Source organism: Gobio gobio, assembly GCF_949357685.1.
Source record: "Gobio gobio genome assembly, chromosome: 2".
NCBI lineage: Eukaryota > Metazoa > Chordata > Actinopteri > Cypriniformes > Gobionidae > Gobio > Gobio gobio.
The window spans coordinates 39,888,581-39,903,997 of NC_137098.1; the positions used below are offsets into that span (position 1 = coordinate 39,888,581).

Genomic DNA, 15,417 nt, shown 5'->3' on the forward strand with positions numbered 1-15,417 from the left:
CCCATTCACTGCCATTATAACGCTTGGAAGCATCAGGATATTTATCAATATAACTCTGATTGTGTTCATTAGAATGAGGAAGTCATATAGACATAGGATGGCTCGAGGGTGAGTAAATCATGGGGTAATTTTCATTTAATGCAGCAGTTCTCAACCTTTTTTGTGTCACCGCCCCCTACCCATTATCTGTTGACGATTTTCATTGATATAGCCTTTGGGGATGTTGAGGTGTCTTTAATTTTCTATTTGACATACCCTGTTGCTCCAAAAGTTAAAGAGACTTGTTACGAAAATCCAGTTTAGGAAAATACATAATAAAATTCAGTTGGTTCTTCCTTTACTGGAACACTATAATGTGATTTTACCTCTAAATGTTTGGTGAATGTTTTTAATTGCCTTTAAGTGAAAAATACTAATTTCCTTAGAAAATATCCTGTTTTTGAAGAATACATTGAATCCCCATTTTAATGCTGTCCTGATTTACTTCAAGTAATAATTCCATCCATTTCAAATGTTGCTTTTTTGGATATTAACATGTGTGCCCTATGATATGCTCTCTGTCCTGTTTTGTAATGTGCAAAAAAAAAAAAAAATTGTATAGTAAAGACCTTTACAATGCTAAACATTTCTATTTTAAATAATTTACAAGAATTTCTATTTAAATCTTTCTGTTCATCAAAAAAATCCTGATAAAAAAAACACAAACATTTCTAAAGCAGCACAACCATTTACAGCTAATAAGCCTAATAATAATAAGACGTGTTTCTTGAGCAAATTATTCTGAAGGATCTTGTGACACTGAAGACTGGAGTAACAGGACATTTTTAAAAAATACATTCAAATAGTGTGTAGTTCAATAGTTTATTCAAAATGTAGTGATTTCACAATATTACTGTTTTTACTGTAGGCTATTTGTAATAAGTTGTGGTGAGCATAAGAGCCTTTAAAAACATTACAAAAAAAACCTTACTGACCCCAAACCTGAACCTGAATCTGTGGTGTATATTATGTATTTTTATTTATAATATATATTTTGCTGTATAATTTATATCATTTTAAAAGCATGTCATTGAATGCCTAATTTGATTTGACTGAATAGTTAAAATATCATTAATTTCCCAAGGAGCAAAAAAAGAATGTGAAAAGAAATCATATTTATGAGTGTTAAACACATTAGAATTTTGCCATTGAAACTTTGATTAAGTAAATTATCACAAACTGCCTCAAACAAGAAGCAGAATTTTTACAACCGCAAAAAAACAAGGAAAAGAAAAAAGCATATTGTGTTGTCTGAATGCAAGACGCAAGACATTTTCACCGGAAGTTCGGCAGCTGCATTACAGAAAGCTGACAGAAACACTGAAGTAAATAGTTGTTGTTATGGAAATGATACACTGTCGATTCTAGCCTGGCAGGTTACTCTCTTCTGTCTACAAAGAAAGCAAATAGCAAATGGATTATTATTATAATCAGTGATTCGGTCTACACTGGACATGACACAAGTTGCCGACAGTAAATGGATGCTATATTCTAAGTCTGAGGCACTCAATCTGCACGCTTGCACTACTGACAAATGCATTTGGGAATGTTCACTTTAATGTGTCCAGGGTAGAGTTAGAATGTGTTAGAATGTTGCAGACCAATTTCTTTTACAAGCAGATAAAAGTTTTGGTATATATCCATGCCTTAAACAAACACCCCCCTTTCAAAGATATCCCCCAATATTCTCCGAACTTTGTATCGGTTTAGTGCGATCATAAAAAAATTAAAAATACCTAGGAGCAAATATCAAAACAACAGAGCTCTACATGCAGGAGCTATATATGACATTCAGAAATCACATCAAATAATCATGTCTTCATTTTAAATGTTGCATGTGCCCACATGGAGGTGTGACCTGTGGAAGGCCTATCGATCCTCCTTCCTTATCTCTCTGACATTTACTTACCTCAGTCTACATCTGCCACAGTCACATCCACCACTGGCATATCAGACCTGGCTAAGCATTTCTGTCATTACTTTAGCAGATGGAAACAGAGAAAGATTTCAGTCATGCGTGAGGTGAGAGGAATCCTATGACTTGATTGGCCCCCATGGGAAGGCTTTTCTTTTCTTTTCGTTTAGTTTCTTTTCTTTTCTTTTCTTTTTCCCTTTCTTTTCTTTTCCCCAGATCTGCACCTTTATGATCTGCTCCCACATGTACATCCATCTTTTTCTCCTTACATCTTTCATAACCTGTGTCAATCCACCAACACACACACACACACACACACACACACACACACACACACACACACACACACACACACACACACACACACACACACACACACACACACACACACACACACACACACACACACACACACACACACACACACACACACACACACACACACACACACACACACACACACACACACACACACACACACACACACACACACTTCTGCCCGGTGAAACACACACAGAGACATATGCACGGCTCTGCATGGCTTTTTATTTTATTTCATTCAGCGTTATCTGATCACATTCCCACAGCTCAGATAATTCTTCTTTCCCTTCCAGCTGAGAGTCTTGCGCCCCCGCCGACCCCTGCAGAGCAGTCGTGATTAAGGCTAATTACCAACAAAACGGGCCAACATGACAAACTTTAGACAGCGTCCCTGCACCCATACAGCGTGGTGAAAATGACTGTCAGAAGTGTGTGAGTAGAGAGAATGCAATTCTTCAGTATTATATTCAGTGTGCTGTAATGAGAGCTCTGGGTTCAAACAGTTACTAGCACTTCACTACAAAAATCCTTGCTGTTAAAATTTGATTTAAAAAAATTGTCAATTTGGATGTCAAACACGACGTGCAACTCAATCTCATTGTTAATTACTATTCATTTCTATAAACAACATGATATGTTTTCAGTCGGCGCTGCAAAATTATGCACTCATGAACAGTTTGCAAACAAGTTATAAAATAAGCTCACACCAGAAAAACATAAAAGCCGTTTCATGACCCTGTCAATTTCAAATAATAATGTCGATGACAAGTTTTTTTTTTTTTACAGCAGTTACAGTGGATGAAAAAATAATAGATGAGTTGGAAGAAGCGCAGCCTGTTTTGCGATGTATTCTCCTCTTTGCTTGTTTATGGCACACATACTGAGGTCTTATGGTCACATTTTCTATTGGAAAGCTCATTTAGACCAGGTTCATAAAGGCTGCCGGCACATCAATACCCTACTTGATTACATTCTCACCTCCGCTGAGAGGCCTCGATGAATATTTATCAATGTGGATGCACGCGCACCCTCCCCTTTCATCACATCCGTCCACCGCCTCTCAAAACCTTCTTCACTTAATTTCTTTATGAATATTAAAGGCTGCATTATGTCAGCTCACAGACTGACAGCACTTGAGCTAATCCTGTTATTGTCTTAGCGAGATGGCTGCATCTCTTGCTTAATGTGTCAAAAAAACATGCATCCTTTTATTTATTTATTCCCCCCCCCTCTCTTTCTATTGTTGTGTTTGTCTTATGTTGGCATGGAGACAACCCTAAGTGGATCGGAAAACAATTTGTGGAGGTGGGAGGATGGGTTATCAAAGTGCTGTTTTCAATAGGAATATGCTTGACGTTAATTCTTGGCAAACAATCAATGCCTTGGTTTTCATGTAATGGGAGTGTCGGAAAAACAGCGCAGGGAAGGAGACTTGAAAATTAAAAACATCTATCTCAGTGATTGTCCTAAGTCACAAAAAAACAAAAAACAAGAAAATGCTCACGTTTGATGCCACATGCACGCAATTTATCGGAAATGTGAATTCCAAGAAAGTATGTTTAAATTGCTTTATCCAAAACACTGTCATGTGCTGTTAATAATTAAAATACAACATTTTACAGTTCTGTTATGCTGCTAAATGTTGCAAAATGGTATTTGTTATATAGCTTATTTCCTAGTCTAGCTTTAATACAATTGTAAGGTGGATACTATGTCTCTTGCACTACTCTGACATTGGCCTGTACAGACCAGTGTTGTCATTTTATGAAGATAAAAACGGAAGATAAAACAACAGCAATCCCATAGTACATGCTTGATTCTCTATAACATTCCCTGAAAATGTGGAACACATCATCAGTTTGCAACAACCTTCAAACAGTGAGCATTGAAATACATTAAAACAGTAGTCAAGTTTAAGGGTGTACTCACACTAGGCACGGTTGCTCCATTATTACGGAGGCAGCTGACTTTGATGGAGGAATTTGCAGCTGTACTTGCAAACTACAATTCTTGTTAATCAATAATGTAAGAACCAGACCCGTTATGAACCTAAATATACTTGAAGTAATTGAATTAATTAAAAAGTGTACTATCCTAGTAGTGATAATTTCGTTAACAAAATCTATGATGAAAAATGACCTTATTTTCCATGACTAAGACGGGACGATGACAAGACGACACCAACATCAATAAACAATAACTGTGACTATATCAACATGCATTTTTTTTTTATGAAAAAAGACGAGACTAAAAAATCTAAACTTTGTTTCACTCTTTGTTTTTGTCGAATAAAAGAGGAGACAAAACATTACGGTTTCACTTTATTTTGATGGTCCTGTTAACACATTCTGTTGACTCTAAGTAGCACTGCACCTACATGTCTACTCTCATTAGAGTGTTAGTAGAGTATTAGTAGACTGGGTTAGGGTTAGAATAAGTTGACATGTAGTTGCAAAGTTAGTTATAGTCAGCAGAATGTTTGTTGGAGGACCATCACAAAAAAGAGTTAGCAGATATTAAGCAGACAGTCAACTAATACCTTAATGAGAGTTAGTTGACATGTAGTTGCTTATAGTCAACAGAATGTTCGAAGTGTAAATGCACTTCTGATCGGAATGTTATGTGATCACCGTGTCCTGGTCCAGAGGTAGTCGAGGACGCATTGTGTATGAGTCGGATCTCAGTGTAATGTAAACGCAATCCAGCCATCATATCTACATTATATAAATCCCTGCCCACTCTCTCTGAAGGCTGTTTGAAAATAATAAACGGATGCAGTTTTGACAAGAAATTAAACGTATTTCACCTTGACAATAATTTAAAACTGCTTATTTACACTTACATGATATCCTCTGTGCCATCTTTCATTTTAATTGTGCAACAATATCTGAATGAGGTCATTGTCACTCAGCGCTGAGATCCAAATGAAGAGCTGCACGCTGCTCAAGTTAATGTTACTTACTGCCAGAGGAATAATTGGAATACACAATGAATTTCATTTTTAATGCTACATGTTTTTATTGCTTCAGCATGTTTATAATAAATAATCTTCCATTTTTGTCCACAATATGCATTGCAGGCTATGACTCATTTAACATGATCCCTGTTAAATAATCAACTTTGGAAATATTTCTTAATTTAAACAACTTTAATCTAAGACTGGAGATCATATCAGAAAGAAAAGTAAGCAAATGAAAGCAATGCAAGCATTGCTTAATTTGTTTCCATTTTTACTCAATAAACCATGGGCCCTATTTTAACGATCTGAAACGCAAGTGTCAAATGGCTAATAAATGGCTCTTGCGCCCAGCGCAAATCTAAAATGGGTTGGTCTGAAGTAGCTTCATTATTCATAGGTGTGGTTTGGGCGTAACGTGAATAAACCAATCCGAGCGTCATCCAACATTCCCTGTAAAAGCAGGTGCGCAAGTTCCATTATGGATTGCTATTATTATGGCGTATTTACCAGGCGCACGCCAGGAGCGGTTCACAGCCGAGGAGACTGATGTTCTTGTTAGAGCAGTGAAAGACAGAGAAGTGAAGTTGTAATGTTGTACATTATGGTAAAGGTGATTTCACAGTCTTTTTTTTTCAGTCTTTCAGTTTTTTAGGCGATTTTTTTTCCTGGTTCTTGACGGACAAACCAATTTGTCAGATGTCCTTATATACATATATGTCTTGCCACTATTGGGCAAACAGGTCTTATCCTTAATTATTACAATTAGCCTGAATCATTTGTAAGCTAGATTTATGCCTATTTTTTCACATCTTCGTGGCACACCACAATGATTTCCGTCATCTCATGTGTTAATATTTTTTTAGTGTAACAATTTATGATTTGCAAAAATAACTGTTGCATCTGTGTAGATTACATGAGCAAAGTGTATGCGCGTTGTGCACGCTATACATTATGGTCAAGCATGCGCCCTTAAAATAGCATAATGAACAACGCGCAACGCGCCACTGACTTTAGACTAGGTTTTTTCTGGTCAGTGGCGCAATTGTTTAATGGAACAGCAAAATAGCACCAGGGATTGTTTGCGCCGGAACACGCCTCCTTTTTTGCGCTGAACCGCCCAGGTAGCGCAAGTTCATTCACTAGTTTAGCGACGTGCTTCTGTGGAGGGAAAAGCGCGCTTTGCGCGGGTGCAAAATAGGAATGACACATGCGTCGGTGTACAAAGTCAATTGCGCTGGGTGCAAGATAGGGCCCCATGTGTTGCATAGCCTACATTGTTCAGTTCTAATTAATGCTCTTTGGGATGTGTTTTTGTCGTATTTCCTTAATAAAAAGGTGGTCAGATTCTGACGTATTCTGCATGTTACACATAGGCTATAGCCTACAGTAGCTATAACCTGTGCTCTTTCAATTATGGAATGTGTTACAAGCACGCCAGGCTCCACCCTCTCACAACCACAACGATCCCAATCACCTGAGTACTGAGCACACACACCTGCACGTCATCACCACAGCAATCAGCACCTGCACATAAGCACCACGCTCACACTCAGTCACTGTCCGGTAACGTTTGCACATGACTCTACATGCTTGCTTCCTCGGACTCACCTGATTACCTACCTGATCTCCAACGAACCCTGAGTGTCTCCTTGTCTCGTCCTGTCTCCTGGTCCTCGTCTCCTTCGATCCATTGTCCCTGTGTTCAACATTCAAGAAACGTATCGTATAACAAACATATCCAGTATTCACCAGAAACACTCTCTCTGACTCACACTGCACCTGCTCACTTCCTGGTTCAGCAAATAAACTCTGCTTTCACCTGCCTCTGTTATCCGTGTCACCTCTGTTTGTAACAGATTACCGGACCAACACAGCGCACCAGGATGAGCACCCCGGATCCCTTCCAAGAGCTCGTCGGCGCCGTTCGGCGAGCTCTCCCCGCCAGTGCACCTGCACCTTCACCGGCGAGCACTTCCGGGATCCACACCACCGCTTCTTCGCCCTCTGAGTACGCCAGTCCCATGGCCAGACCGGCGCCCTTCTCTGGTTCGGCGGAGGATTGCAACGAATTCCTTTTACAATGTTCGCTGGGCCTGGAGATGCAGCTGCGCCTGTACCCCAACGACCGTGCTAAGGTAGCATTCATCACATCTCAACTTTCCGGTAAAGCGCTCCGTTGGGCGGAATCCATGTGGTCCACAGACAGTCCAGTGATCCAGACCCTGTCGGGGTTCATGTCTCACTTCAAGGAGGTCTTTGGGAAACCATCATGGGATGCGTCGATCGGAGAACAGTTATATCATCTGAAACAAGGTACCTCCACTGTTAATGAGTATGCTCTACAGTTTCGAACCCTCGCTGCTGCTAGTGGATGGAACGAGCAGTCCTTGATTACGACCCTCCTCGATTCTGGGTCAGCCGGGAACTTCATCTCGGGAACCCTCTGCCGCCAGCTCAAGCTCCGCACGTCTGCAACTTCGACGACCTACCAAGTCCAGTCGATAACAGGTAGACCACTCAGCAACTACACCTGCTGGTTCTGGAGGAATCCACCGCTGACATCATCTTAGGGCGCCCGTGGTTAGAGCAGCACAACCCAGTCATCTCCTGGAAGACGGGAGAAGTCCTGAAGTGGGGCGACAGCTGCTTCCCGGACTGCTTCCCATCTCCACCGATTCGTCACTCTCCGCGTCCCCAAGATCTCCGTCTGTGCCACGTCCATCGAGAGTCTGGTAGAGAGACGATCGGTGGATGTCCCCGCCTGTTACGCCCCCTTCAGAGACGTCTTCTGTCCCCAACGGGCTTCCAAGCTGCCTCCCCATCGGCCATGGGACTGCGCCATCGATCTGCTGCCAGGTGAACCAGTGCCCAGGGGGAAAATCTATCCCCTTTCCCTTCCGGAGGAGAAGGCCATGGAGGATTACATCAAGGAGGCGCTGGAGCAAGGCTACATCCGTCCATCCACCTCCCCTGCTGCTTCGAGTTTCTTCTTCGTGGCAAAGAAGGACGGAGGCTTGCGGCCTTGTATTGACTACCGATCCTTAAACAACATCACTGTCAAATTCCGGTATCCCCTTCCTCTCGTCCCAGCTGCCCTGGAACATCTCTGTGGTGCCACTGTGTTCACGAAGTTGGACCTCCGCAGCGCGTATGACCTCATCCGGATACGTGAGGGGGACGAGTGGAAGACCGTCTTTGTCAAGCCCACAGGTCACTACGAATATCTCGTGATGCCATATGGACTCGCCAACGCCCCCTCCGTATTCCAGGACTTCATACATGAGGTGCTCCGGGAGTGTCTCCACAGGTTCGTGCTGGTCTACATTGATGACATCTTGATCTACTCCCGGAGCATGGCCGACCATCGCCGTCACATTGCGGAGGTCCTTCAACGCCTGAGGAACTACCAGCTCTACCTCAAGGCCGAGAAGTGCTACTTCCATCAGCCCTCAGTGCAGTTCCTCGGTTACATCATCGATCATAGTGGCATCCGGATGGATGAGAGGAAGGTGGAAGCCATCCGGTCCTGGCCAACCCCATCTACTGTTAAAGAACTGCAACGATTCCTAGGTTTCTCCAATTTCTACCGACGCTTCATCCAGAACTACAGCTCCATCACCAGTCCCCTCACCAGCCTTCACCGCAACAAGCCCAAGTCTCTGTCCTGGACCCCATCCGCCACCCAAGCCTTCCAGACCCTGAGGGATGCCTTCACGACAGCTCCCCTCTTGGTACATCCCGATCCCGAGATCCCATTCGTCGTGGAAGTGGACGCCTCCACCACCAGGGTGGGTGGGGTCCTATCTCAGCAGCAGGGGAACCCCAGCCGTCTCCATCCATGTGCCTTCTCCCGCAAGCTCAGCCCGGCGGAGGTTAACTACGACATCGGCAACCGAGAGCTCCTCGCCATCAAGCTCGCACTGGAGGAGTGGAGGCACTGGTTAGAGGGCGCTAAACATCCGTTCCTGGTCCTCACTGACCATAAGAACCTGGGGTATCTCCGAGAGGCAAGACGACTCAACCCCCGACAGGCTCGCTGGGCACTCTTCTTCGCACTCTTCTTCGCTGGGCACCGGATGCCCTTTCCCACATCCACGGCCCCGAGGAACGATCCGAAGAAGAGGAACCCATTGTCCCCACGAAGCTCTTCCTCAGTCCCATCACATGGTCGGAAGAGACCTTGCCCTCTACCAATGACTCCTCGCACACATCACTGGGCACTGGATCGCTTCAACCCGCGGACATGAGACACAGCCCACGGCAACAGTGTAGAAGTAGCCCAATTCCGCGGAAAAAACGCGGTCTTGGCAACACTGACTGGCAGTGTGAAAGCTCTCGCTCTCCACGCGCACAGCTTCTGCTCTGCGACCGCGCGGTGTGAAACCGGCGTTACAGAGCGAACAAAGCAGTTTTACTCTGCTTCTGTTTAAAGTACTCCCACACTTTTGAATGTCGCGGTCTGGCTTTATATGATAAATGATAATTTTCACTATGCCCGGGAGCAGAAGCTGCCATTATTCTAGATCTTCTGTTCTATTCTAGTACGTAAATAATGTGCCGCCGACGCGTCGACGCATTTCACGCACGTCGACGTATTTTCGTAGTCGACGTCATCGACGCGTCGTTGCAGCCCTAGTAAACTTAAACTGGTAGATTAAGTATTTGAGATCGATTGTATATGAATAAATCACAACAATCCCGTGCTATATGGGCACTGCCTATTGATAGAGGCTAAAGCGAAGGTTGTTTTACACTTCGTGTTAAAGGCCTATTACAGACCTAATTTAAATATTTCACGGGAAACAGAAATCCGATCAGTTTTTTTAGATACAGAGACCACTTGATATGAACAAATGTAAACACACCCTGTCCTGATTGACTGATGATCCGGTTTGCTTGATCAGAACACGGTGATTGCATGTTAATGCCAAGTGTAAACGCAGTCAAAGAGGACCATCATTTTTAACAAGCCACTATTATCTTTCATGCTTACGGTTGCCAGATTGAATTTAGAATTTAAATCCTCCAATCAGAGCTTTTCTGTTAAAAGAACATATTTTCTGCCTGGTGATTTATTTAATATCTGGAACACACGCGCTCTCTCTAAAATGTGGAAGAAGCTTGGATTATCTGAAAACACTGACAAATAAGCAAGCTGCAGTTTAGCAATCTCCAAACATGGATCTGTCAACTACATTTGCGATTGTGTTTGCTGAATAAATGCACTGTGATACAAATCTTTTTTGTTATTGTTTTTATAGAAAAAACATTCATGTAATTTGGAATTATTGGATTACTAGGAATTTCACTGTTTTAATTTTTGAGAAAAGTTCCTTTGTTGTTTTACTAGTAGGTCTATATGATAAATAGCATATAATACATTTGGAAACTAGATGAGGTAAAATAAACCATGCATATAGGTTGGCATTCTCTTGATTTGTGCTAATAGGTGAATGTGCAATAATTCTAATGAAATGTAAAAATAAATTATTTCAAATGATTATAATCTTGAGGCAAAATAATCGGGGTTATCAAATTAACCGTTATGCAGCATGACGAAAAAGTTTTTATTGACTAAAACTAGCCTAAAAACTGACTTTCAATTATAAACAAGCTCAAAATACACAGGGACTCTTATTTTGAAATGTTTGCGCCTTACTATTGCAGTTCAGATGAGGGAGATAAAATATGCATTGTTACAACCGTCTAAAACATATTACTATATAAACATTGTGAAGTAAACATTGTCATTATTCCTCAGCATTAGTTCATAAAGAATTACCTGTCATAAATGTGTTATTCATTGATTGAGCCGCTCTGAAGCGCTGTTGCGTGAGCCTGTAGAAGCTCAACAATGCTGTGTTTTCCCGCGGTTTGATCCGCACGTTACAATTTAAATGTGCTTATCTGTTACACAAGACATCAGTTCTGATGGGATCTCTTACCTAATATTCCCTCCCTAACATTTTCATCTCCTTTTTATTTGTTGACGAAAATGACAGTAGATTTTCCTCATAGTTTTTGTAATCCAAAACTGCTTTTTATTTAGTTATTGTCTCTCGTTTTCGTCAGTGAAAAAAGGTTGTTGACGAAAATTATGACAAAAATAATTTCTCAACGAAATTAACACTGTTCATAACGCATGTCTTTCTGTCAGTGGTCTCAAACAGGCGATGTTGCATTAAAGCAGTTTTTAAGCAGTGCTCAATGGGCCGTTATAGATCTACCACCAAAACAACACACACTTAAGGGCAGGTGGTCAGTGGGTATGAGATCAAATGTCCCAGCATAAGAACAGTCTAATTTGCTCATTGTTCCCTTCAATTCTGATATGAAAGAATAGCCTCCCTGATTATTATCCTAAATAAAAGCAAAACAAGTTTTAGCATTTTCAATCTAAGATATTAAACCCTTTGGTATATCCTGGTACGGTATTGTTTGTGTTATAACTGGTTTTATGTTTCTTGCAGAACAGCACTTTTAATCATTTCAGTTTAAAGTATCCAGTGAAATTGCCAAATATCTGCCTGTTAGGCAATAGTCTCTAAACATCTCTGTCCGTGTATTTGATTGAGATAACTAATAACCATCTGTCCCTCAATCCTCTCTCTCTTTCTCTCTCTCTCTCTCTGTATCCCTTGTGTGGCCATTTTGATTGACAGAGTATATTTGGCATGTTGCCTCTGCAACAGACAGCGAATTGAAAAAGTGACAGAGAGCCGCTTAGCTCTATTTAATGGCAATCTCAGACACATACATACATACATACATGCTCACACACACACACACACACACAGAGAGAGAAAATAAAAGTCTGATTCAACTTTTGGAGTTTTATCTGATCTAATAATTCACAGAAATTGAGCGAGCTAACAAAAGACTACTAAAAAGTACTTTGGGAAAACGCATTAATACCATGACATATGAATATGGTAACCATTTAGTACCACAAGAGATTTTGCATCAGGTTTCATTCGCAAAAATCTTATAGTGAATCAACAGCAATGATAACAGGACTTCAATCCTGGTATTTAATCTTTCATGTGGGAGGTTAGACTTTTTCCTATTAGTTGACTGCTAGTCATTAGTGCTATGAGTTTTGTTGTATTTAGCCTTTAAAGGGTTTTTCACACTTGAAATAGTGTGTCATACTAAACCCCCTGTAAACAGAAATCTGGGTTATCTTGTTTCACTCATAATTTACCTGGTGTTAAGTGAAGAAGAGTTCCCCTCAAACGCTAAAAAAACTTCTGTTTGTATACAACAAGTGGTGTTTCTGTCATGACAACTCTTGGAGTGTTTGGCATGGTAATGGATATGACAATGTTAATATGTATGGAATATTCTACGCTGTTGCTGCTGTTATTGCTGCTGCAGAGCAAGTATAGGACTTGCTACTGCTAATACATACGCAACATGTTAGTGAGCAAGTAAGACATGCTGCTGCTGAACAGTACAGCTTACATGAATCACTTGTAGCAGATCTATACGGGTGGAGCTGGGGAAGCGTGCTGCAACTGCTACAGCAAATGCTACTGCAAATGCTGACTAAGCTCATTGGCTATGGATACAGCAGGAACCAATCAGCGATGCCCTATAGAGAATGAAGTGATTGCAAGCAGATTGAGTTAAGGACCTATTAGCTAGCGCCATCTAGAGTTTCATGACAGACCTTTATATTTCTATGACTGCCCAAAGTACGTGAATATGTACTATGCAACTGGTTGTCAAGTATCTAGCAGTAACATTCTATCAACACATTGTTTAAACGGATAGTTCACCCAAAATGAAAATTCATTTACTCAACCTCAAGCTCAAACCTGTATGAATTTCTGTCTTTTGCTAAACGGAAATGTATGGAAAAAGTCAATGGCTACCGTCAGCTGTTTGGTTACCCACATTCTTACAAAATACCTTCTGTTTTCAGCAGAAAAAAAGAAATTCACACAAGTTTGGAACAACTTGAGGGTGAATAAATGGTGACAGAATTGTAATTTTTGGGTGAACTATCCCTTTAACAGTGCACACGTTTGGCACAGCAATATGAGGTTGCGGTGAAAACCCTGCTCCAGGGTTTCATAACCACAGATCAAAATTACAAAAAATCCTAGCTCATGAATTATAAGTGTGAAACGTTCCTTTAACCATGATTAAAAGCTGAGTTTAGAACAACGATACCCTGGGCGTTAAGCGCAGTGTGAAAAGCCCTCAACTGTACTTGGCCACCACAAATGTACAACTAGCACTTCAAAAGACATTTGCATAAACAGCATAAGGTCTTAGATCCATGATTTGAACTTTCCTCACAATGCTGGTGGTGATAGTACTAATCCATGACATTTCATTCTAGAGTTCGACATAAACACCATTTATCAAAGAATGCCACGTTAAGGGACAGATTTTGTGAGTAAAATACATTAAATAAGGGGTTGCACTCTGGGAAAGGAGGATGTCATCATTGGTGAGAGAGGAAGAGGGGAGAGAAAGAGGACTCCTTTCCTCGGACTTACATCACTCAGTCCAGCCTCAAGAATCTGCAGACCACTCTCCTTCTCCAGCTGTCCTTTCTGCTCAACTGTTAAAGAGAAAAAAAGAGGGACACAGTGAGATGAGGGTATAGCATGTCATCAGTGTTGAGGTGGAGATTTGTGTGACAGTGTTTGGGCTCATCTGAATGAGTATTGGGGTGATTGCTGCATATAAAATATTACTTTATATATATGTGCCAGGTTTGTTTTATAAATCTGAATACTAAAATATATATGAATCAATATAAAGCCATTTGAACCATGATATTAAACACAAATATCCACAAGCAACAATTAACGGGCAAGAGAAAATGGCGAGAGGGTGTGTACAATGTTTTTCAGGATTACTAGCACAGAAAAAGGATTTTAGTATGTTTGGGATTTTGTAGTACATTTCTTCTGAAAAACCAACAGAGTTCAAAACCAAGAAAACAAAATATGTCAGCCTGAAAACTGCAAGTACAAACATTTAACCTACTGTGTAACTATGGGAGCAATGGGGGGAAAAAAGAGCATTGTGTGGTTGCATAATCCAAATGACTGAGTGTGCTATGTATGCTGTCATATTTTCAGCTGATGGATAAAAATTCTGGAGCCTTTTTTCAGCTCTTGACTGTTTCAGAAGTTCAGAATATGGAAGAGTTTTATATTGAATAAAAAGTCCAAAAATATGTCAGCACAATTTGTTCACTACTAGGCAGTCTTGTCAGAAGATCAGAGATACTTTTCCTCATCGACTTCCATACTTCCGAACAAAAATACTATGGAAGCCAATGGGGCCCATCAATATGGTTACACATTTTCTTCAAAATATCTTCTTTTGTGTTCAGTAGAAGAAAGAAATGTATACAGGTTTGGAACATCTTGAGAGTGAGTAAATGATGAAAGCATTTTAATTTTGGGGTGAACTATTCCTTTAATTATTTAACATTTTCTGTTTGTGTGCAATATAACTATTTGCTGTCTCTCCACAACACAACCGAAACCAAACAAATCATCAATTTAAACCAACAAATATCAAAACTCTAAAGTGAAGTTGTGAAACTCAGTGGTAAAGAAACGTGACTTCTCCATTGTTTCAATTGAATGGACAGAAAATGCATACAATAAACTGTTGTAAATATTCTTATAATCTTCTTTTTCTATATATTTTACTACTCTGAAACTTTTCCAAGTTAATGATTTCAAAAATATACTGTAGATACAATACATAAATATTTCCAGTGCTGTACCAGTTTCCAAAATAAAAATTAATAATTGACAGTTTTCAGTAACAAATATGCCAATAGACAAGAGGTGAGAATGATCAATTAACCTGCCATGTTCTATAAGCAAAAAAGGAACATTGCAAAACATGAGCGTGAGAGCATGTGCACTAAATATGTGGATTTAAACATATTTTTACGATAATGGAATCAAACGAAATGCATTAGTTAAAAAAAAACTTGTCTTGATTCTCAGGCAAGTTGCTCTTTTCAAGCACAGCTTTGATAGCACATTTAGAGCGAGAGTGAATTAAAAGGCTTTTTACAGATTACACAGAAGGGAAAATAATTATACAGTGTGAAATTATAATTGACTTTGTTTACTTTGCTGGAGCAAGAACGGCAGAGGGAGGGAGAGGGGTTAAGAGGCAGCACTGAGATAGTGAATAG

The 15,417-nt window shown here is 40.5% G+C and overlaps 1 protein-coding gene across 1 annotated transcript in view; it reads right to left on the reverse strand.

Annotated features, from left to right (window-relative positions):
• Positions 1 to 15,417, reverse strand: part of ptprn2 (protein tyrosine phosphatase receptor type N2) — a 231,987-nt gene that overhangs the window by 70,314 nt on the left and 146,256 nt on the right. Inside the window, exon 12 of the mRNA XM_079801137.1 lies at positions 13,745 to 13,809. Coding sequence (XP_079657263.1) covers positions 13,745 to 13,809 — 65 coding nt within the window. The remainder of the gene's footprint in view (positions 1 to 13,744; positions 13,810 to 15,417) is intronic.